The 24,108-nt window shown below is 38.9% G+C and overlaps 1 protein-coding gene across 1 annotated transcript in view; it reads right to left on the reverse strand.

The window, feature by feature from the left end:
- Positions 1-24,108, reverse strand: part of LOC140224084 (enkurin) — an 81,828-nt gene that overhangs the window by 47,956 nt on the left and 9,764 nt on the right. Inside the window, exon 2 of the mRNA XM_072297279.1 lies at positions 10,994-11,253. Coding sequence (XP_072153380.1) covers positions 10,994-11,253 — 260 coding nt within the window. The remainder of the gene's footprint in view (positions 1-10,993; positions 11,254-24,108) is intronic.

The following is a 24,108-nucleotide window of genomic DNA, read 5'->3' on the forward strand; positions in this document are numbered from 1 at the left end:
GTGAAACGTAGAATAGCTAGCTCTAGAAATGTGTGTCTTGGGTGCAAATAAGTACTTGGAGATTCGTGGATTTCGTTGTTCATTCTTAACCATGGTAACAAATATTTACACCTTCTTATTCAAATGTATAAAGCTTCCAGACAAAGTGCGGATTTCTACCTTTACCCGGCAGAATGTATGATTTTCAATGTTCTCACTCTCAGTGAATTGAATGACCTGATATCTCAGGCCCCAAACGTTTTCCTCCCATAATTGAATGAAGTAAGGTTTCTCTATTGTTCAGGTAAAGTCTGCCTTTACAATTTACCTCCTTTCAGCAAGTGGAATTTCTTGATTAGTGAGTATTGACTGTTACGCTGAGGTCAGATAGTGCGGAACGTTAACAGTATAACCTCTAATTCTCATGAAAGCAAGATCCATTGCTCAATTCAATAGTAGCTGTAAAATTATTTAAACAAATGGCATGATCACATATTGTGCTTCAGCTTTGTTTAAAAATTTAGCAGTGATAATTCATCTATACCTACTTATCGTCACATTGAATACTATGCGCGTTAATCAAGTCATGTTCGGTGCTTACCATCCTATACAGTTCTTAATCGTTCCTCAGTTTTTGAATCTCATAAAAGGCTGTGCTCCTGCTCGTTTTCAATCATTATGAGAATGAGTGAAATACTCCTGAATGTGGTGTGTGACTAAATACTTACTCTTGAGTATTTTTCCTTCTGGTTTGTCCTCAGGACACTTGCGTGGTGAGTTTCATTTTCTTTCTACTCAATAGAAAATTTATTTCCTCCTTTATATTTGAGCAAATCAGGGCCTGCATTTGTTTCATTCAGGACCCTTAATTAGGAAGTTAGGTGTTTTAGTTTCCAATTTCTGCATTCTTAAAATTACCATTATTTCCTGCATATTCGTATCATGATGCCAACCATTATCAGTCTAGTCACGAATATATTCTCCTTGATGATTTGAGAGGGATTCTGTCATAATATGTCATGCCAAGATTTGACCCGTATTAAGTTAAAACTCATTTGCGCTGCAGCACCAATCCTATGATGTCATAATTTCTCATGTAGAATCAGCATTGCCCAAAGCGCAGAATGCTTAAGCGCATACGCAGAGGTTAAGAAAGTGCCTCCACGATGTTACATCACTAATTAATGGATTTAATTACCTACTCCTGCCACTGACTATACTTCGGCGTCAAATTAAGGGAAATATATTTCAGGCTGTTATTTCAGGCTGCATTCATTTGGCCAAAAACAACCGTTTTGGGAGATGGCATGTGTGCAGGTCACTTGGTTTGCAGTGTTCTTCATACAAGTCAGTGATGATTAGTGTGCTTTTGATTCATTTTAATGAATCATGCAGGTATGTGTATTTAGAAATCTGTAGAGGAACCAACTGTGACTTTGCTCATTCTATGATAAAGATCAAGATGGTATCTTTGGGGCATGGAATTATTATCCCTACAAAAATACAAAATAAATATTTAGTTATTTTTCACCCAACTTCAGTTTTCCTCATGAAGAATGAACAAATTGAAATCTTGTGGCTCATAATACTTACCTTATCCGTTTTATTCCAATTTTTCGTTACTTAATGAGGAGATTTTTTTTTTTTTTTTTTTTTTTTTTTTTATTACCATACTGCTTTTAAAGCCATAACTTAAGTCCCAGAGAATTTTACATTGTAGAATTGGATTCTACGGGAAAAATTACATGGGAATTGACACCTCAAAGACCTGCATCCGTACAATTCAAATTTTGCATTATTGAGAGGATCATTTTGAGGTTTTTTGGCATCCATCTTGTATTTGAAGCCAAAATTTCAGTCCTAGAGAATTTTAGTTCGCAGAATTGGGTTCTATGGGAGAAATTACATACGAATTGATACCTGAAGGACCTGCATCCGTAGAATTCAAATTTTGCATTATTAAGAGGATCACTTTTAGCTTAGGTACTTGGCAGCCGTCTTACTTTGGAGCCAAAATTTCAGTGTTAGAGAATTTTTGGCTTCAGAATCGGATTTTACGGGGGAATTTACAAAAGAATTAATACCTAAAAGACCTACATCCGAACAATTCAAAATTTGTATTATTGAGAGGATTATTTCGAGGTTTTTTGGCAGCCATCTTGTTTTTGAAGCCAAAATTTCAGTTCTAGGGAATTTTAGGTTGTAGAATTGGATTCTACGGGAAAAATTACATAGGAATTGACACCTCAAAGACCTGCATCCGTACAATTCAAATTTTGCATTATTGAGAGGATAATTTTGAGGGTTTTTCGGCAGCCATCTTGTTTTTGAGGCCAAAATTCCAATCATAGAGAATTTTTGGCTTCAGAATCGGATTCTACGGCAAAAATTACCTCTGAAGCAGCATTTTCTTGGGCCAATAATCCTTTTTTCATCGTTGTAACGATTTTTGTCCACATCGTCCATTAGCATGCCGCACTGTGCGCTGGGTCAGCGCCGAGCTCACTTTGGTATTGTTCCCATTGTATCCACCCCGGGCCTTTACCTGGCGGCCGGACCCTGATCATTAAGGCCCTCTGGCCACTGAGGGACCTAAAATTGCACACCAATTTTTTTTATCATTTGTGAATTTTTCCTTCATTTCATCGGATTCGGATGCATCTTGCAATCCTGATGAAAAATATATATAATTATAGGTAAATATATGGTAAGTTATTGTATTACAGAACTCGCGAATTCCTTCAGCGCTTCCCAAAAACTCCAAAAAAGTTCTGTAATACAATAACTTACCATTATACTTACCTACAATTGTACATATTTTTCATCAGGATTGCAAGATGCATCCGAATCCGTTGAAATGAAGGAAAAATTCGCAAAAGATAAAAAAAAATTGGTGTGCAATTTTTGGTCCCCCAGTGGCCAGAGGGCCTTAATGATCAGGGTCCGGCCGCCAGGTAAAGGCCCGGGGTGGACACAATGGGAACAATACCCCGGTGAGCTCGGCGCTGACCTAGCGGATCCTCGCCGGGATCCGACGTTGCAATTCTCGGCTCGCCTGAGAATGCCCGAATTTTTACTTTGTCTAATTGAATTGCACAGACTATAGTGTGCGGCGACTAGCGATGACGCATGCGCAGAGACTCGCGCTCAACGCTCCCCAGTCCCCACTCCCGACTCGGCTCCGTTACAGTGCTAGGTCCACACACATTGAACCAGCTAAGTAGGCCGGTAATAAGTCTGAAATTGAGTCTATATATGAATATTATCCAGGAGTAACATACATTAATGGATTCATCATGGCTTTGAATATCTTTTTTAAGCAAAATTTGCAAAAATTAATACAGATGGAATTAAAAAAAGTCGAAAATACACAAGCAGTCGTTGATTTTCTCCATAAGCCACCGTGTTGAGAAATGCCGGTTGGTTCACACTTTGGTATAAGTCAGAAATTAAATTCCTACCTATATGAATATTATCCAGGAGTGGCATAAATCAATGGATTCATTATGGCTTTGACTATCTATTTATAGCAAAATTTGCACAAATCACTATCGATTGAATTAAAAAATGTCGAAAAAACACAATCAGTCGTTGCTTTTGTTGTAAGCCGCCGTGATAAGAAATTCTGGTCGGTTCACACTTGGTTAAAGTCTCAATTTACGTCCCTTTTTGTATATTATTCAAGAGTATAATATATTAATTGATTCCCTATGGCTTTGACTAACTGCTTATAGCACAATTTGCAAAATTTAAGTAATGCTGATTGAATTAAAAAATGTCGAAAAAACACAAGCAGTTTTTGATTTCTCCATAACCCACCATGATAATAAGTGCCGTTTGGTTCACACTTTTCGGAGCACGAAAGGCTCGGTATACGGATGTTCGGTGGCACAAACCTAGGTACCTATTGGGTTTTTTGAACTAAACGGCATTACGGCGTGTGGAACACACGGCCAACCGAGTTCGGTAGATTTTACCGAACTTTTAAGGTCACGGAAATCGATCATTCGGTTATTCGCACCGAACTTTCAGTATACATTCGGAGAAAGTCGGAAACGTTCGGTTGGCGTCTTATTATTGTACTAGGGGGCTACGCCCCCTGGCCGCTACGCGGCCCAACCCCCCGAAGGCGCTCCGCGCCATCAATGGACCGCTTCGCGGCCCTATTTTTACCCTCCTATTAGTATTAGTTTTATTTTTCCCCTAAAAAAATTCGATATGAGGTATACTTGATAGAATGAAATAATTTTTGGTTTTGATGAATAAAGAAAAAAAAAAATTTTGAAGTCAAAAGGACGCGTTTTGAAATGACTGCTTGATGAAATTTACAGTAAAACAACGTTCTGTTTAAATCGGAAAATTATTAAGTATCCCTGGAGGCGGGGATCGAACCCACACCTTGATCAATGTGGACACTTCCGATGTCGTAGACGACTCGGCCACCGCTCGTCTTGAGGTAATCGGCGGAAATCTTGTGTAGATAAGTGTAGAGCTGATGCGCAGGCTACACACCTACTGCGCAACCTCCTCGACCACTGCGCATCCTCCAGCGCATAGCGGTAGCAGTCCCGGAACACTCTGTAAATTCACTCACTTTAATAACGTGATTTTAAAAAAACCTGGGTCCTTTTTCCAAAATCTGATTAGAGCGGGCTCATCTAGAGCCTATTACCTGTCGATTTACGCAAAAATCATGGAAATCGGCCCAGTAGAATGCTCAAACGAACCATGACAAAACACATAAATTTACATTGTTTATATGGGAGAATTCGCAACTTTACCTTGTAATATAAAAAAACCTGGGCCATATTTTCAAAATCTGAAAAGAGTTGGCTTATCTAGAGACAATTGCCCGTCAATAGCCGCAAAAATCATGAAAATCGGCCCGGTAGAACGCTGGAACTAAGCGTCACCAGTTTCGCAAAATTAGGAGGTCTTGGAGCTTATAGTATAGATGTAATGATCCATAGATATGTTCAAAGACGATTTTCTTATTCTTGCCTTTGTGGCCTTATTAATTTTTGAAATCCATGTTGATATTATTCCTGTGAATAAATTTTCCTTTAGACTTTTTTTTTATCTATTTTACTTTCGAAACTTATTTGTGCATTGAATTAAATTTCATTTACTTATATCTGCGGCTTAAATTCAAAAGAATGTTGCTCAATTAAGATGGGACCAGGAAGTCATTATAAAAATTATTAAATAATATTACCAATTTATATTATCAATACGATCAATCAGAATATAATACATATAATATAATAAATTATAATACATTATTAATAATATTATTCATTTTTCATTAATTTATATTATTTTATCTTATTTCGTTCTTAATATTTTCATATTTAATAACTATTTATCCCTTCATATTTTACTTTATTTTTTTTCATGCGTTGGAAGGGGGAGGGGGCGAAAAAATAATGTGTGCCAGCGTCTTATCGTTTATTAGCATTTAATTGATTTTTATTTCCCTTTTTTCGTTAGAAATGAAAGTAATTTTACACTAATGATTGGTGATTCTTTAGGTGGAAGGATCTTTGGACGTTTCTGTATCCGTTATCAACTGAAGCGGGCCCCAGGGGAAAAGGTAGGAAGGGGTGGCAGTCACGCGAGTATACACTCCGCGCGCTTCGAAAATAGCGCGCCACGCCAACTTTGAACGGTCATAACTTTTGAACCATTCATTTTCTCATGTTCAACGATAGCTCGTTTTAAAGCTTGAATTAAGGGCTTTCATTTTAATTGGTTTTTGTAACGATTCATGCGTTCCCGTTTGGAGAAAACCCCGAAAAACTGAATTTTTTGGGCTTGAAAAATCACAAAATGATTTTTTTTACGTTGAAAAATTACCACAAACAGACACTTCTACAAATCAAATGAAAGGTCAAGAGCTTGTCAAGTGCTTTCATTTGAGCCGAAGATCAAGTTGATCCGATGATTCGTTCAAAAGTTATGGCGGTTGGAGCGTTTGACCTTTGACCCCCTGCCCCCCCTCCCCCTGAGGGGCTAGACGAGAAATGCCACCGGATTTAGGCTTCTCCGATAATACGTTATGATTCCTGAAAGTATGGATGGAAAAGCTCTTGCGGCCATTTCCTTTGGAAAATGGGACAACCTCTTTGGCATCTCCATTTTTATCGGCGGATTGGTCTGAAACTCCGAATCCTTGGGTTTTTCGTGACGAGACAAACGACTGTGGCATTAGTTTTCCAGAAAAGTCAGTCCTCTCCAAAATGGCGGCGGTTAAAATGGCGGCTTAGAGTGGAAAGTACTTATTTATGCTGCTTATCGTTGAATTTGTATGAGACTTGGTACGCGGGGGTCTCCTGGCACGAGAAGAACGAATCTCTCGTTGGATTTTTGAAATTTCGAAAAACTTTAAAATGGCGGCGAAAAAATGACGGAAAATCAATATCACGGCTGTTAACCGATGGATTTGCACGAAAGTCGATACTATGGTGGTTTTTGGCTCGAAAAAAATGCATCTTTCATTAGATTTTTTAAATGCTAAATACTTCAAAAATGGCGGCGGAAAAATCGGTGTTATGGCCGTTTACTGATAGACTTCCATCAAACTCGGTAACAAGAAGGTTTTTTTATTCGTGGAAAATGAATCTTGGCCATAACACCGATTTTTCCGCCGCCATTTATGAAGTATTTAGCATTTAAAAAATCTAATGTAAGATGCATTTTTTTCGAGCCAAAAACCATCATAGTATCGATTTTCGTTCAAATCCATCGATAAACAGCCGTGATATTGATTTCCCGTCATTTTTTCGCCGCCATTTTAAAGTTTTTCGAAATTTCAAAAATCCAACGAAAGATTCGTTCTTCTCGTGCCAGGAGACCCCCGGGTACCAAGTCTCATACAAATCCAACGATAAGCAGCATAAATAAGTACTTTCCACTCTAAGCCGCCATTTTAACCGCCGCCATTTTAACCGCCGCCATTTTGGAGATACTAAATCCGTAACTTGCAATTTTCCTTCAGAATTGATACGTCGCGTCGCTTGCCAAAATTTTTGAATTTTTGGGTTTAGGCCCTTTAGGCCCTTTGAGGCACGGGTTGAAATTTTTTTAGAATTTTTTCCTTTTAGGGGGTTCATTTAGAGACTACATAGAACAGGGTAGCCAGCCAAATTATTTTTTTCCATTCCCTGACTTTTCCCTGACTTTCCAATATTTTTCCCTGACTTTTAAGTATGGATCTGACGCAGTCTGTTAAAGTTGATCCAGTTGATCCTGCAACGCGAGCCCGAGACCGCCCGCGCCTAATTCCACGAGAAATCAGAAAAATCCCGGACCAACACCGAAATTCCCTGACTTTCCCTGACTTTTCCCGGTTGATTTTTTTCCCCTGACTTTTCCCGGTTTTCCCGGTCGCTGGCAACCCTGATAAAAAATTTTTAGGGGTTGACCGGCTTGATTTTCGCAAAACATAAGGTACACCCTAGGGGACTCCCCTGGAAAATGTTGATAAAGTCTTGGGCAATTTGAGGCGATAATAAACGCTCCCTCTGTTCCCTCCATTCTCCTCTCTCTTCTTTATTTTCTCTTTTCCGGATTTTCTTTTTATCTAATTTCCATTCTATTTTTCGGTTTTTTCCTCTTCTTTTTTGCTTTTCATTTTCCTATGTTCTGTTTTCTTTTTCTCTCCCCCCCCCCCTCCATTTTTTTTCTTTCTTCCTTCAATTGCGTGTCACGGGTGTCATCAGTTAAGTTGGCAATTATTGTTTAAATGCAAGCGACCACGATGCAGTCGTTCAACAGTGATCGAGGATTGACCGTGCGCGGCACGATCGCGAGCAACGCCACCGCCGGATATCCAAAAATCGCGGATGTCGTACGGATATCCACAGCACATCGTGTGGCATCTGGGTACCCTGCTAAAAATGAACATGTTGGTAACAAGTTGGTCTGGCCCAACATGGTAGCAACATGGTGAATGGAACCAGGGCCGGATTTACCTATAGGGCACTGGGGCACTTGCCCATAGCGGCAAATTTTGAGGGGCGGCAAATTTTGGCACTGGATTAATTGAAAGTTAAAGAGAGAAAAAAGGAAAAAATGGAGACAGAGACGGAGTGAAGTGAAAAGATGAGCGGCAAAATGTATGAAGGAAGGGAGTTGACGCTTGACGGGAGCGGCAAAGCTGCCGCCCCCTAGGTCCGGCCTTGAGCGCTGGGATGATCGTTCGTTGGAGCGATACTAAACAACACGGCAATTTTAAACATCGAGGCAGACTTGATAATCAATTAGACGTTGATGCTCTGGTTGACAGCTTTGCTAAACTGAAAACCCGGAGAAAATCTTTTTAACCTGATCTTCCGAAAATACATTGCAACTAATACATTGAGCTACACTAGCTTCAACTTTGTCTCCACATTTTATTTTTGTCTCATCCATCCATTCCATTTTATATATTTGCGGCGCATTTTGAAGCAGCTACGCGCACGCGCCCAGGCGGCGCACGAGGGGGGGGGCAAGATGAGATGGCAAGGGAAGTTGGGAGTGCGGAGAGGGGGAAGGGGAGGAGGGGATACTGTTGGCAATATAGTGGCGAAATATTGCAGACCCAGGGGCGGCAAAAAGCTAAATCCGGCCCTGTGCAAGACTGATACCGGATCTCAAGTGCGGGTCGTACTTATGTATCCACGGATAAGGAGGCTGACCTAACCGGACCCTATCTCGGCTTTGAACCGCGGGGATTTCGGTTTCCAAGTGGGTTATTGCGGTTTTACCTAAATCTGGTTTCAGTAGCTTGAAATAGGGTTTCCCGGTTTTCAATGTGGTTTTTTGGTTTTGAACAAGGTTCCGCCGGTCACGATTGTGGTTTTTCTGGTTCAAATCGGGGTTTCATCAGCTTCAAATGTGGTTACATTGCTTCTTGGACTCGGTTTTTTGGAGTTTAAACTGGATTAAAGTGGTTTCAAAGTGCGGTTTCCCGGTTCTGAACTGGATTTTCCGGTTATAAACTGGAGTTTTTCGGTTTTCAATGCGGTTTTTCTGGTTTTGAAATAGGTTCTACCGGTGGCACTCGTGGTTTTATGGTTTTAAACTCAGGTTTCCCACTTCTGAACAGAGGTTTTCCGGTTTGGAATGTGATTATATCGGTTTTGGACTCAGCTTTTTGGGGGTTTAAACTGAAATATGGTGGTTTCTAAAGGGGTTATGTTGTTTTAAACCTGGTCTCAGAGGTTTTAAACCTGGTCTCAGTGGTTTTAAACCTGGTCTCAGAGGTTTTAAACGTGGTTTCGGTGGTTTTAAATCTGGCTTCAGTGGTTTTAAACCTGCTTACAATGGTTTTAAACTTGGTTTCAGAGGTTTTAAACCTGGTTTCAGTGGTTTTAAACCTGGTTTCAATGGTTCAAAACTTGGGTTTTCCGGTCTTCAATGTAGATTTCCTGGTTTGAAACAGGGTTCAATCGATTTCAAATGTGGTTATTTTGGTTGTAGCTAAATGAATTCTTTTAGATAGTCGCTTCCGAGTAAATTACAGAGTAAATTATCGATCTAGTGCAGACTGCACTGTGCAGTTCGTTTCCCCTCATTTTTTTTTTTTTTTTCGTATTTTAAATCTAGAATTCAATGACATGTCATTATTTAATTTAATCTCTCTTTTTTTGTATTTCTTGAGTTTTTAAAGTTTGATTTGTTTCATAACATTGAACACGCCTTTTGTCAAAATCAACTTTCCTTTCAATTCGGAATTTCATTCAATATTCAAATGTAGGTATTTTACTTTGTATTCCTTCAAAGAATAGTCCGGGCGCACTTAAGTCCCGTGGGACCGTTAGTGATACAAGTTGGTGAGTTGGCTCAATCTCTTCTTTTTGATGTCCTGAAACAGAATTTCGATTTTGCCAGGCTCAATTTTTCTTGGAAAACCCTTAAATTCAAGATGACGCCCAAAATGGCCGCCACGGGGGTGAAGTTGGTGAAACCGACTCCCATGGTCGACTTTTATGTCGATTCCCATGTATTTTGGGTCAAGTATGTGCTTAAAAATGTGCTCCGACCTCTTCAGAACCCTTAAATCCAAAATGGCGGCCCAATTGCCCCTCCTAAAAGTCAAACGGGCACGTGCGCCGCTATATGGCATGTGGGGTGTCTTTCATATAATATTTTGGGCCGTAAAATCGAAGTATGATGTTGAAAAATTCTATGCGATTCATTTAAGGCCTCAAATTTCAAGATAGCGGCCGAAATTGCTGAAATTTTTGAACCAAAAATTCTGTAATAGCTTCTTATATCATGTGACGTACCGAACCCTATAGATTTCAGGTCGTAGTATCCAAATGTTGAATTCCAAATTCATCCCGGCCCCTTGGGAAGTCCAAAGTCCACGATGGCCGCCAAAATTATCCCCTAGCAGATCATATAGCCAGACTTGCCAGATGGCACAAAAATATTTTGAAAATATTTTTAAAAGATTGTAAAAATATTGTGACAACGCAACCCGCATGTTAACGCCTGGAGTACGTGAGGTATTCAACCCGCATTTCAGGGAATTCGTGTGGAATGCAATTCACAAATTATTGCTTTACACCGGCAACGTGCGCAACCAACAAAGGAACGCCTTCCGTCGGTAAGGTATACAACCCGCATATTTTCACCTTTTGTTGGTAAGGCACGCAACCCGCAACTAAAATTGGGTCATTTGACAACAACGCACTTTAGTTAGGTTAGGTTTATAGGTTGAGTTAGGTTAGGATGGGTTAGGTTGTGTTGGGTTGGGTTAGTTTAGGTTCGGTTGAGTTGAGTTGAGTTGGGTTAGGTTAGGTCACACGACATCACTGAACTTAGGTTAGGTCACACGGCAACACTGGACTTAGGTTACATTTCGACATCTAAAGTGGCCGCAAATTGGCATTTCCCCTCTACTGACGTCCCGTGAAGACAAGTCCTAGATTTTAAATTTTCGTAAACACCTGCTAAAACTTTATGTCTTTTGACCTCCTTTTTTAGTAAATTCTTAGAACTCTTTCACAAAAATTTCAGTACTTACTGTTTTGAAAAGATAAACTGGTTCCAAACCAGACCGATCGGCTATTTGGACATGACCATCTCTTGAATCAATAACTTTGTGTCCGTTTGGTCTGGGAGTTGCGTGACGGAGGTCTAGTTTGTTCATTCTCCGAAAGTTCTTTTCTTCTTTTGTAATCTTTGTATCTTCATTTTCTTCCTGAAATATTACACTTCGTGTAGGCACCGGAGGTCTCCGTTTTTTAAGCTTACATTTTGGACTGAGAGGATTCCTGGATGAAACTGAGTTAAAGCAAAACGATGTCAAATCGTTCAAATTATGTACGGCAAACCACAGATTAATTTTCTACAAGAAAAGTTGGATTGAGACCTGATGCACTTACAGAGCACTAGAGTACCTATATTGAGAGAGTATGGCCACTGGGCCCCATGGAGAGGCTTAGGACCCAAAAATGGCGGTGCTTTGTTTTGGTTTTTGTGGATGGGAGGGGGGTCATTGCCAACTTTTGACGATTTTCACCAACCGCACTTGCTGCCAACCTTACTACCTACATCTAAGATAATTTTTCTCAAAAATTGCACACGATTAGCCTTGAAAATATGTACCTAAAGAAGTTGCAATAGTGCATTTGGGTAAATTTCTCGTTACGATAAGTAAAGAAAACTACATTTTGAGTCATTTTGCATTACACTCATTAATGGCGTTCGCCATTTTTGGGTCCTAAGGGCTCCATTCAGCCTAAGATGGCTGAGCCAATCAGAGGCGGTAACACTAGTGGCCATACTCTCTCAATATAGGTACTCTACAGAGCACAATAGAGTCGCTAGCAAGGTAGATTAACACAGGTATGGACAAGTTGAAAATCCGGCCTGTGATTGGCTCTCTAGTGGCCCCTTAACGACCGCCATTTTTATGCTTTCATTAATTTGATTGGTTGGTGATTTATTGGTTATGTTTCTCCAATACGGTAATAATTCGTTATTTAAGTTTTAGAGGCAATTTAATTGTTCCCGAGGATCTTATTACCTACCATTGTTAATGCGTGATAGTGTTATGATGTTTAAATGGAGCAATACATTCAATGAAGTTGAGAATAGCGCGGTCTAACGGGCCCCTTAACCTACGTCACGAGGTCATGTGACACGTACTGAGGCTCATGGGAAATTTTCAATTTGTCCATACCTGTGTTAATCTACCTTGAGTCGCTAGGTGCTGGAGCGCCGATGAGGCAACACCGCAACACTCGTATCTAATAAAAGCATGGGGAAAAGGTGAAGCCTGCAGCCTGCCGCTATGCGCTTGTGTGTTAGTGAGTAGTGTGTAAATGAGCCCGGGAATTCACTCGCGGTGCGGGAAGAGGGTTGTGCAAAACGGCCAAACAGTGACCCAGCGGGGAATGTACGAAACTTTGTGGGATGATTGTATTGGTCATGTCGGGCCTTCTTTTGGCTGCTTTTAGAGTCCCCTTGTAGAGAGAGTGAGACAACGCGGCTTATGGATGTCACAAACGGAAATAAAGATTACACAAATCGGACGTATTTGTAATCTATTTGATCAACCCATTCTCGAATTCTTATTTCCGTTCCCTCTCTCGTTCCATTTTTACTTTCTCGCTCCCCTAGGGTAGAGAGGAAGTATTGTCATCCTCCAAGAAAAAAAAAAAAATTGAAATTTCATCATTTCTAGACGTTTTAAGGTCCCAGGAGTCAAAATAACCATACCTACTTGAAAAAATGTGTGTCCGTCCGTCAGCTGTCCCCCAAATCTGTGTACAGTGATAACTCAGAATATATCTGTTCATTTCATTCAAAATTGGCACAGAACACCATTTCTATGGTCTCCTTATGCACGTCAAACGATTTTGGGGTACGCTAAAATTTGGGGGGGGGGCGAGGGTCAAATTGGGTTAAAGGTCCATTTTCAGCAAAATCACACGGAAAGCTCATTTTGAGGGACTGTAAATTTTGAAAAATGCCTTTAATTCTTTAACAGCCGGAATCAAGCACATCACCTGAGTCATTAATTTAAGTTCCTACAAGATCTTTGGACTAAACTCAAAATTCAAGGGATTACGAGGCCCAAATGTGGGGCACTTTGCTCCGCGACATCACAAACAGCTCATTTTCAATGACTGTAAATTTTAGAAAAAATGCCTTTAATTCTTCGAAAGTTAGCATAAGAGCACCACCTGGTTCATTAATTTAAGTTCCTGTGAGGTCTTTGGACTCAACTAAAAATTGAAGGGTTACGCGTCATATAGCGAGGAGAGCACTTCGGTCACAGGGAGAGCTCATGGACGGTAGATTTTGAAAAAATGCCTTTAATTCTTTGAAAGTTGGCTCAAAAGCACCACCTGAGTCATTAATTTAAGTTCCTATAGGATCTTTGGACTAATCTCATAATTGCAGAGGGGCCGATAATAGGAAACGCTCAATTCTCCGATAGATGAGTCGGAACGTTTCAGGATATTAGCAGCAAACGCTTTGAGTCAGGTGAAACCTAGGAATTCAAATGCATTATATAATGCATCATATACTATCTTCAAAATTACTCCGTAGGTATACACCAAGCTAAATTAGACAACTAACTAGGTACTTACATTACATACTTTGCGAATCATCGAAGCTAACGCAAGAACTGACACTTACATCTTTATTAGAAACTAATATGTTTGTTGTTAATGAATTTAGAATCCCAGCAGATTCCATCTTTCGCGGTTCCTTTTTACGAGGTACTGAACACGAATATAATATAATAAAACTGCACAAACATGGTTGATTTAATGATATGCACGTTATAAATTGGTTATAACCCGTTTAGGTTTGTTGACGTTTGTTTTTGTTCTTGTGTAAAGACACAGTGATACGAACAGCAAGGAGGTGGCGCTATCTATTGTTTTCGTTTCGAATTACGGGGATACGCGCTAAGGAAGTGGCGCTCTTGGCGGGCGGGTGGTGAACCATTACCAGCAAGTAGATTCGGCCGCCAAATTTAAAATTTGGGCGATGCTAAGCGAAAACCTTTGAGTTTTAAGACTATTTAAACATCGAATAGTCATTCTACCCATTAAAGTAGATTTTTGATGGCTTTTGCCCGTGCTTAAGGAAAGATTATAATATATAATCGTATCTGAAGTATGATGCCAATGAATCTAATGGATCCTAATGAACCGTAGAAAAACCAAGATTTTTACGGATCGCCGTCTTTAATAAGAGGCATCATTAATCAATTACATATTTGATTGAAGATGCCTCATAAGATCGACAAGTCGAGTCCGAATGTATGAATTCATCACATATCTCGAAGACATTTACAATAAAGTACAGTGGTTTGAATAAAAATTTCATAATTATTATCCTGCGATCAAAATTCCAATCAAACTTTATGATTTTGTGAAATTGGCAGTATTTTCCTAAATATTTCAGTAAAAGTGTCTATGCCGGCGCCAAAAGCGAGAAAGTCTTGTGCGATCTTCGCAGCATGTTGGGGGGGGGGCGAATCCCCCCCCCCCCCACATGCCGGCGCGAGGCGCCGGTACGCGGGTACGCATAAATTGGCCGGAGGCCAATTTTTTTCCTTGCCGTACCTACCCCTTATTCACTGGTCCTGTCCTGCTCATAATCTGTGTAGTTGGTGAAAAGGTAATCTTTATTTCCGTTTGTGATACTATGAAGGCATAAAATACGGGAACCAATCAGAAAAAGATCCGCATTATCTTCACTTAAGTGACACTGTGAAGGCATAAAATACGGGTACCAATCAGAAATTGATCCGCATTATCTTCACTCATGCCGTAATCACACGCTGAATGTGGGAGCTGAAAGTGGCTTGAATGTGGAAGTCATCGGCCCGGGGCCTGAATTTTGCGCGTGACGCGCAAAATTCAGCAACGATTCTCAGCGACCATCGGATAATGTCGGATTTGTCTGAACCATTCGAATAGATTTAATAGGTACATCTACCTAGATGAAAATAACTCGAATTTGCGAAAGGACCCTACAACAAAACGGCCAAATCGGCCTAAACACGGAATTCCACGATTTTCTCAGGGATGAAAGAGGGTCTTCCCGGACACTCAAAACCGGTCATATTTTTTGCCTAACCCCCAGGGAAAAGGGGGATGGGGGGTCAAAGTCAAAAACCAACGTCGTGCAAGCAACGTCGTGGGTTAACTGGACTACCCCCCCTTAATTTTTGAGGGGAGCATTATTTTTAATTCTCATTGGCCAGAAGGTGATGTCCTGCTCATGAAGGTTTAAGAAAATGTCATTTGAATGTATATAAACATGTTTAAGTGGTTAAGAATGATGTCGTAACAGTTAGCGGCAAAAAAAATCCTCAAATCTGAGAATTGAATAACGGTAAAACAAAATTGTTTCCTTGTAGATAAATGCTTAGAACTTTCTGTATTATTACTTCTCAAGTAGTATTGTATACCAGGACACTGTTTGGCCACTTTTAGTGAGATTAAGCATGATACATTTTTAAAAAATGAAAAAAAATTAAGCCGTAAGGCTGATTTGGGATAGAGTCAGGCGCCAAAAAGTTCCCTTAATTTTTGAGGGGGGCATTATTTGTAATTCTCATTGGCCAGAAAGGAATGTCCTTCTCATGAGGGTTTCAGAGAATTTCATCTGAATTTATATAACCATGTTTAAGTCGTTAAAAGTGATGTCGTAACAGTTAGCGGCAAAAATGTAATTCAGTAATGCTTAAGTTATGCTATAATTGACTTAAGTTAGAAGTTTAGTGTGCTGGAAGCCCTGATTATTAGTCTTTGGCACTTAAAAGTCCACAATAGTCAATTGATTTTGACATTTTCAGGAGTAAACAAACACCGAAGCGCAGCGATCTTGCAATGGGTAACTGGGCAGGTGCCACCACTGCCACCTGCCCAGTTACCCCACAAAGGGAAAATTTTCAAGGTAACCGGGTATCAACCCTTTGCAGCCATTGTTTTCATCCAATTACGTTGTAATTACTCACGCATTACACAAATACATCATACATGAAGAAGAATTGTCACAGTTGAATAAAATACTTGCTGGGAGTGAGATATGAGGCTCTTTTCGGGACCACCTCCGGCGTTGTTTTGAAAAAAAAGCTGTCCAATTTTCGGCACTTCACCATTCACCGTAAAAATTTTTTTTGGATTATGTTTACATTATGTTCTAGATGGTTTACGTCATAATGAAGGTATACCAACAGTGAAAACAATTTTTGCACTAATATGGTAGAAATACAGAGGGTACCGCCCAGTTACCCCTCCGCCCAGTTACCCCTCCGCCCAGTTACCCGACCCCACCTTAGGTCATTATTATTGTAAATCATTCAATGAAGATAGAATAATTAGAATTTTTAAATTTTACACAATGGGCCTTCGGTGAGGTACAGCACATTAACGTTAAAATTTTAAAAACTGAGGCTTGTTTTGAAGCTCAATGCTCGTCTGCTTCTACGAGAGACCATTTGGCTTTACCAAGTGAGTTCCGTCAAGCGCTGTAGCTTGTAGCTCAATTATAAACGTTTAACATTGGGGGTAGGCACTCCAAAATTTGACATCAATGGGTTATAATTTCTACATGGTTCAGTTCTGTATGGATCTGTATCAGTTCTGTATTTGAACTGAGGGTCCATGGTTTCTCCTAAATTATTAAAGCAGAATCGTCATCGTCAGCAAATGTTAATGGGGTATGATGGACATAATGGATGGTACTCAAAGCCCCCTCTCGCTCCTGCCGTAAAATTCAAAAATTCCGATTACTCTCCCAGGTAGCAATAGTAACAGTTCAAAATTGCAATTTCACAACAGTTTTTACACTGTTACTTTTGTGCACTTTTTCATCGAAAAATTTGCTCTAGTACAACAGTTGAAAAACCAACGGAAAAGAGAAGTCCTTTGCGACTATAATCACTGAAAAATTTTTCTTACATACTTAAAAAATACCAGTGGAAAATTTATAATTTAGTCATGTTTTCTGAAAATATAACACAAATTTAACTAGTGTTATACACCGATCGAAAAGGAAACTATTATTGCAATAAAAACATACTTAGATTTGAAATAAAACGACGGTTTAAAATTCTCAATCAAAATCACTTACTTAACAAAACTTTTTTAAAGAAAGGAAAGTAGATTAACATTTTAATAACTAAAAAAAGTTAAAAAAATTATTCTAATTTATTTTTTTTTAAAGTTGATTTCATAAAACACAGAAGTAGACCATTTTGTTTTAAAAAAGCTATTTTACAAAACATAAAGTATTATACTGTACTAATGAGAAAAATTTAATCTAAATCAATAAAAAGATAAAAAAAAAGACAATAAAAAACAAATTTAAATATCTCATTTGTTGCCATATTTTTGCAAAACACATTCTTATAAATAACCATGAAATATTAATTATTATTACATTATTTATTAAACAATATTGGTGAGAAACTATTTTTAAATCATTGTTTCCTGAAAACCGGTGTAGCTTTAATTTTTGTCGAAAAAGAATCCTTATAAAAAACTTTGATAACTATTTATCACTAACAAGGAAAATATAATTTAAATCGATAAAAAGATACAAGTGATAGTGATAAAATGACAGTTTAAATATCTGATTTATTGCAGTTTTTCTGCAAAACATTTTATTTTAAACAGTTGTGAAATATAAATTAGTATTACATTATTTTTTTAAATACCGATTTTAATTTTCGATTGTTTTATTGTAATCGGGGTGTTTCCTTTTATTTCCGATAGAGAGCTCCGATTTATTTTGTTTTTGGATGGGTCGTTTATGGTGCCTGTCTAACCTTTGTGTGTAGTGAAAACATAAAATATATTATTTATATTCTACGACATACGTTTTTTTATCGACGGCTTCTATGTTTGCTTTGTTCGGTGCATATGAGTGGATTTTCTTCTCACATTTTTGATGACCCCCCTGTGGTTAACTGTGCCTAGACAGGGCATGGGCCTATCTATAGCGTTGATTGTAGTGTGGTGTGTCGAGTGTCGTCACATCCCTGCTGCATAGTCTTTGTTGCTCCTCCTTAGAGGAAGTATCGGTGCTCACCGTCATCGGTGTTCAAAATAGAAATATGAGGCCTGAAACTGGGGAGTTCTATAATTGATCTTTTAAAACCAAAAAATAACAGTTTAACAAAATATTAAAAACGAATAAAATTTCATATATTGACACTGTTAATTTTCAATAAAACTACAATTTTACGAGTCGTTCTATTATTAGAAATTAGTTTTTCTATGGATATTTTAAGTTTTTTTTAATACTTTACAAGAATAATTCAAAACTCGTATTCAACAATTAAATTTTTTATTTTTATTTTAAGACAAGTGTCGCTTTACACCAGTAAATTTTCCAAATGAAATTTGTTTTTCACTACTTTAATCATTGTTGATTTATGTCATTAAATTATTTTAAACTGTTATTTTTAACTTCATAAAATAGGAATATAGCGCCTGAAACTGTTGTAACTGGGGAGTACTTTAATCGATCTTTTCAACCGATATAAATTGTTTTTTTATAATATATTAATAGGAATTAAAACTCTCATTTAATAGCAATAAAACTGTTATTTCGAAGATATAATAAAAATTATTTTATAGCAGACCTTGCTACCTGGGCTATCTTCATGGAATGATTTACATTACAATCGACCTACACAAGTATAAAAACACAAAAACTTGCAACCTGCGGGCAATCCGGGGAGCGCAGGTGACCTCGAGACTCGGAACATACAAGGTTCCCGCGCGCCGCGTCAACTTTGAAGACTCATGTTGCGTCACCGTTACCATAGAAATGCAGTTTTTTACCATCTTTTCAGTGTGCATCAGAGTGGTACCTTGAGTGGTTTTTGATTGTTCTTGCTTCGTTCATTTTCTACTATATCATCCCTCTGGAGTTCTACCCAAATATTATAGGGTTTTTGGGCTTTACTCTACGACTTAATTATCAGGAGAGCTAAATGGACCGCAAACCGTGCAGAAAGGCCCGATCGAGTTTCTTCGTGTATAACTAGTTAGGCAGCAGCCACCCGTCTTTTTTTTTGGGGGGGGGGGGGGTCGTCATTTTTAGGGGGAGTTTTTTAGGACAGGGCCGGGGTGGCTACCGCCACCTAGAATTGTAAATTTATTCTTCTTCAATCAACAGCTGATAAGTAGCAAGTTTCACCTGTTTCACCGATGAGCTTGAACTATAACTCGGTCCATCGGCAAATAATCACATAATAGCTAAGACAGCTGACTTACTATCTCAATAAAAATAGGCCACTAATTATTCATTGCAACATTGCCAAATTTTCAAACAATCCTTGCAAATCATTTAAGATTACTTTCAATTAGCTAATTGCAATAATCCACCTTCTCACTAAGATCATTTCAATAACATGTCATCAGAAATACATTCGAGACACCCCTGCGTTGTGTATAATCCTGGTCACGGCACCAAAATGTTTCTCCATGTTTTATTCCAAAAAGATGAGGTTATCTCCCCTTCTAATCTCATGCCAAGAACATGAGCTTTAGAGCAATAATACCATAAGAAATCGTGCAATTGACTTACAGAACACACGTAGGTAGTTTAATGACAGATACTGAAATGACAAAAATACTGAACATAACAGACTGAGGATATCTTGACTCCAGAGGGATGATAAAGTAGAAAATGAACGAAGCAAGGACAATCAAAAACCACTCAAGGTACCACTCTGATGCGCACTGAAAATATGGTCAAAAACTGCATTTCTATGGTAACGGTAACGCAGCAACTCATAACTCCACTTCTAATCGTTTCCCCAAGATGAACTTAGGCTTGTTTTAAACCTTAAGCCCTCTACTTTCATTTAGAATTGTTTTTGTTTTGCTCTGTGCAAACCGAACGACCGAAAATATCGCAAAAACGAAAATTTACGAAAGAAAGACCTTGTATAATTCCCCCAAAAGTGGGTCAAAATTTAAGATTGTATTAATTTCATACATATATTCTGAAAGCTCTCATTTTTCTGGAAATTTTGACACCAAGATCATCTTCCTACGACATACCGTTGAGAAATGATGCTACTTTAGAGTTCTTGACTTTGACCCCCCATCTCCCCCTTTCCATGGGGATTAGGCAAAAAATATGACCAATTTTGAGTGTCTGGGAAGACCCTCTTTCATCTCTGAGAAAATCCTGGGATTCCGTGTTCAGGCTAATTTGGCCGTTTTGTTGTCGGGACTTTCATATTCAGCTGTCAAATTCAGCGTGTGATTGCGGCATCTCAGTATAAAAGGACCCTAGCTCTGCCGTGATAGCGAAAAAAGCCGTAAGTGCAAAATTTTCGAAATCGAGTGTTCTTCAAAATTCGTCTAAACTATTTTAGATGAAATTACTGAAACAGCTAAAACAGCAAAATTCATCCTAATTTAATGAAAACGAGACATATGTAAAAACCGTAAGTGCGCGAAAAATGACACAGTTTTTTTTTAGACAGCCGTAGATGCATGAGAGCCAATGAGAACAGTGTTTTCCAGTAAAGTGCCGCCCTCTTCTGCCAATTTCTAACCTGAAAATGTGTTTGTTGTGCATCCAAAACGCAACCACGAAAGCATGCAGAAGATAGCACTTACGGCTGTCTTGCCTAACAATAACCTAGCATGAGAATGAAAAATACCCTTTTTATTTAATGGAAATAAAATCAGTCGATTTTTAATCATCCATACGATTTCTAGGAGTCTTCCGGACGATTAGTGGCAATTTGACAAAGAACGGAGGCTTCTTTCAATAAAATGTTCTTGTCAGAAGCTTCTGAGCCCGTTTTCTCAAAACTTCATTTTTGCACTTACGGCTCTCTTCGCTATCACGGCAGAGCTGCTATACCTAGGCGAGAAACTTGGCCGAAAAACGCTGCTTAGGCGCGACTGCGTCACATTTCAGCGAGTTGACTATATTTTTGTGGCCTGGTTACACGCTCAAATTTCCGTCAAATTCCGATCAAAATGATGACCAAGGTGGCGGTCGAGAGTTATCTACATTGATGAGTAAAATTAATTAAAACAGCGTGTTGATTAAAATAAGCATGAAATAAGCACGGTTGTGTGGAAATCAGATGAAGGATGAGCCCCACAGTTCCATCATCTACCATCAAATTTTTGCAGGCCGCGCAGAAAGATGGTAGATGGTGCGCACCACTCACCATTTGATCGGAAATTGATGGGAATTTGAGCATGTAATCAACACATTAAGTTTGAAGGCATATTGCAGCATTACACTGTCGACGGAAGGTGACTTCTAATAGACTGCTCGGCTGCTGCGGTGCTGTATAAATTAAACATTAGAGCATGAAAAGGCCTGAATACACGATCAGCCTGAGCATAAGTCTGGCGTCAGTTCGATGATTGGTGCCTTAACCGTTGAGACGAAAAGACTGAAGACAACTTACAAGCCGATACACGTTCAGTGCAGATATCTGCTCAATGTTGTCAAATGTGCGATCAAAAGTAATGAGAACATGTAAATTTTGTTATTATTACGTGCCATTAAGCAACATTGCTTACGCCATTCTGATCCAGTTCCAACCTAACTTCTACTGGTTTTGTTTTTTGCTGATTTTTGCCGCTCTCAGAAAGCAGTGCCAAGCATTGCTAATAAAAAACAATACACTTAAAGAACATAAGTTGAGTTTTTATTACTGTTTTTTTTACTATTGAATGTCAAGTATATCGAGTGACAGAATCGTTTTAAGTTCCGGCTTATTTACGGGGAAAATTGTGTTGCCAATAAGGCCTACAAAATATAAATAAAAAAATATTTTCCCTAGTCGAAGTTAAAATTGAGGTTAAAAAATCGTTTTTTGCGTACTCTTAGCTCCCCAAAAAATCCCTAGATCCCTAAAAATTCCGGAAAATCAGGGATAAATTCCTAGACATCGGATCACTGCTCACGAAACCACATGGACCACAAGAGACAGGTGGTCGGACGAAAATATAAAATGGCACCTTTAATTCGGGATTTTGGAAATTCGGACCGATGGTTGCGGGTCAGGATTTGGCGGCCCGCTAAATCCTGACGTTCACTAAGCGACAAACTCATCATACTGACGCCAGATTTAAGCTCAGGCTGATCGTTTATTCAGGCCTTAAGGCGCCACAGTGGGTTTTAACTAAATCTAATTAAGAAAATGAAAGTCCCCATATCTGAAAGCGGAAAAGTACAGCGAAACACCTCAGGAAAACATCCTCGCTGAGAAGAAAATCATTCGCTGGGCCTTTTTTTTTTGCCCCCCCCCCCCCAAGCCAAAATGGCGGCCGATATGCGCCGCCGCGGGGTGCAAATGTTACAACTCCCTCACAATGTCAAGTGACACATCGATTCCTATGTAAAGAGCGACGCCAAGAATGGCACAATTTGGGCCAGAAGGGATTTTGCTGAAACCGGGCCCAAACGATACTTTATGATACTCTAAAACTCTGGTAAAAATTTTAGCTTGAGTATACGCACCGTTTTTGAGAAATGGGGGGGCAAAGTTGCCAAATCGCCATCATTCCGGACAGCATTTTTACAACAAAAAGACGGGAAAAATGGACGAAAAAGTTACACCATTTATGGGTTTGGGCTGTAAATGTTCTTATTGAGCCCCCGTGCATGTGATTGTCTTCAGTTTCAAAAATTTTGGACGTAAGTGGTCTAAAATGGGGAGAAATCGTGGACAGATAAGGATTCTTTGTCAAACTTTTTAAAAATGGAAGTAAAATTGTTGGTCTCCTGCGGAGATCATGGGAAACAATGTTCTAATCGGTCTTCAATGCATTCAATTGGGTTCAGTTTATCAAATTTTCATCGCACAATGGTCCAAAATGGGAAATTAGTGGACAAATTAAGATCTTCTGCCTAACTTTTTAAAAATGATGTATGACTATTGGTTCCCAGTAGACTGTAGATCCCAGAAAAATTCTGTAAATTCTTTTTTTGACTATTTAAATCTTTTTTAAATTTTTTCTCTCCATTTTTCTTTCTTTTTTAAATTTCTGAAAGTTTGCATATTTTATTGAAGTAATGCTACAAAGTCTATTCTATAACAACGTTCTATAAACAATACGGTCTGACATATATAAATAATTAAAAAAAATAAAAACATGAATTTTTCCGGGATTTAAACTCTACTGGGGACCAACGGTTTGACAGAGGATCTTAATTTGTCCACTAATTCCCCCATTTTTGACCACTGTGCGATGTACATTTGTGAAGCTGAACACATTTTTATGCATTGAGGACCAATAAGAACATTGTTAGCCATGAAAACTGTAGCAGACCGACAATTTTACTTCCATTTATAAAAATTTGACAAAGAATCCTGATTTGTCGACGATTTCTCCCCATTTTAGACCACTGTACGTCCAAAATTTTTGAAACTGAACAGAGTTAAATGTTTGGGGGCCCAATGAGAACATTTACAGCCGAAACCCATCAAAGATTTGACTTTTTCGTCCATTTTCCCCGTCTTTTTGCTGTAGAAATGCTGTCCAGAATGATGGCGATTTGGCAACTTTGCCCCCTCATTTCTCAAAAACCGGGCGTATACTCAAGATAAAATTTTTACCAGAGTTTTAGGGTATCATAAGGTATCGTTTGGGCCCGGTTTTAGAAAAATCCCCGCTGGCCCAAATTGTGCCAAAAAACGGTCGTTTTTGGCGTCGCTCTTTGGTCGTAGAATCCGAATATGAGGTCAGAAATCCCTCACGACCAAAAGGGATCGCGCAAATTCAAGATGGCGGCCAAAAATAGGCCTCGGAGTAAAAATTCTCAATTCCAGCTTTTGGTGACGAGTGAGATGTCTTTTTTTATGTTTTTTGGGTCATAGGATCCAAATTTGAGGTCAAAAATTCCCTTCCGCCCGACGGGGATCCCTCAAATACAAAATGGCTTCCATTTTGGGGCTGACATATTATTTCCGAAAGACGCGTATAGTAGAGTGAGGTGTCTTCTTACATGTTTTTTGGACCACATGATCAGAAACTGGGATCCAAACTGTGTCCCTGTGAGCCGGAGGGTAAGATTTGTCCCTTAGCACCTTGATTGTAACGTTTTTATCAACTATTTAAATAAAAACTCAGAATTACACTGTTAGAACGGCGCCAACCACACCAAGAA

This window comes from Bemisia tabaci, chromosome 2, assembly GCF_918797505.1.
Source record: "Bemisia tabaci chromosome 2, PGI_BMITA_v3".
Classification (NCBI taxonomy): domain Eukaryota; kingdom Metazoa; phylum Arthropoda; class Insecta; order Hemiptera; family Aleyrodidae; genus Bemisia; species Bemisia tabaci.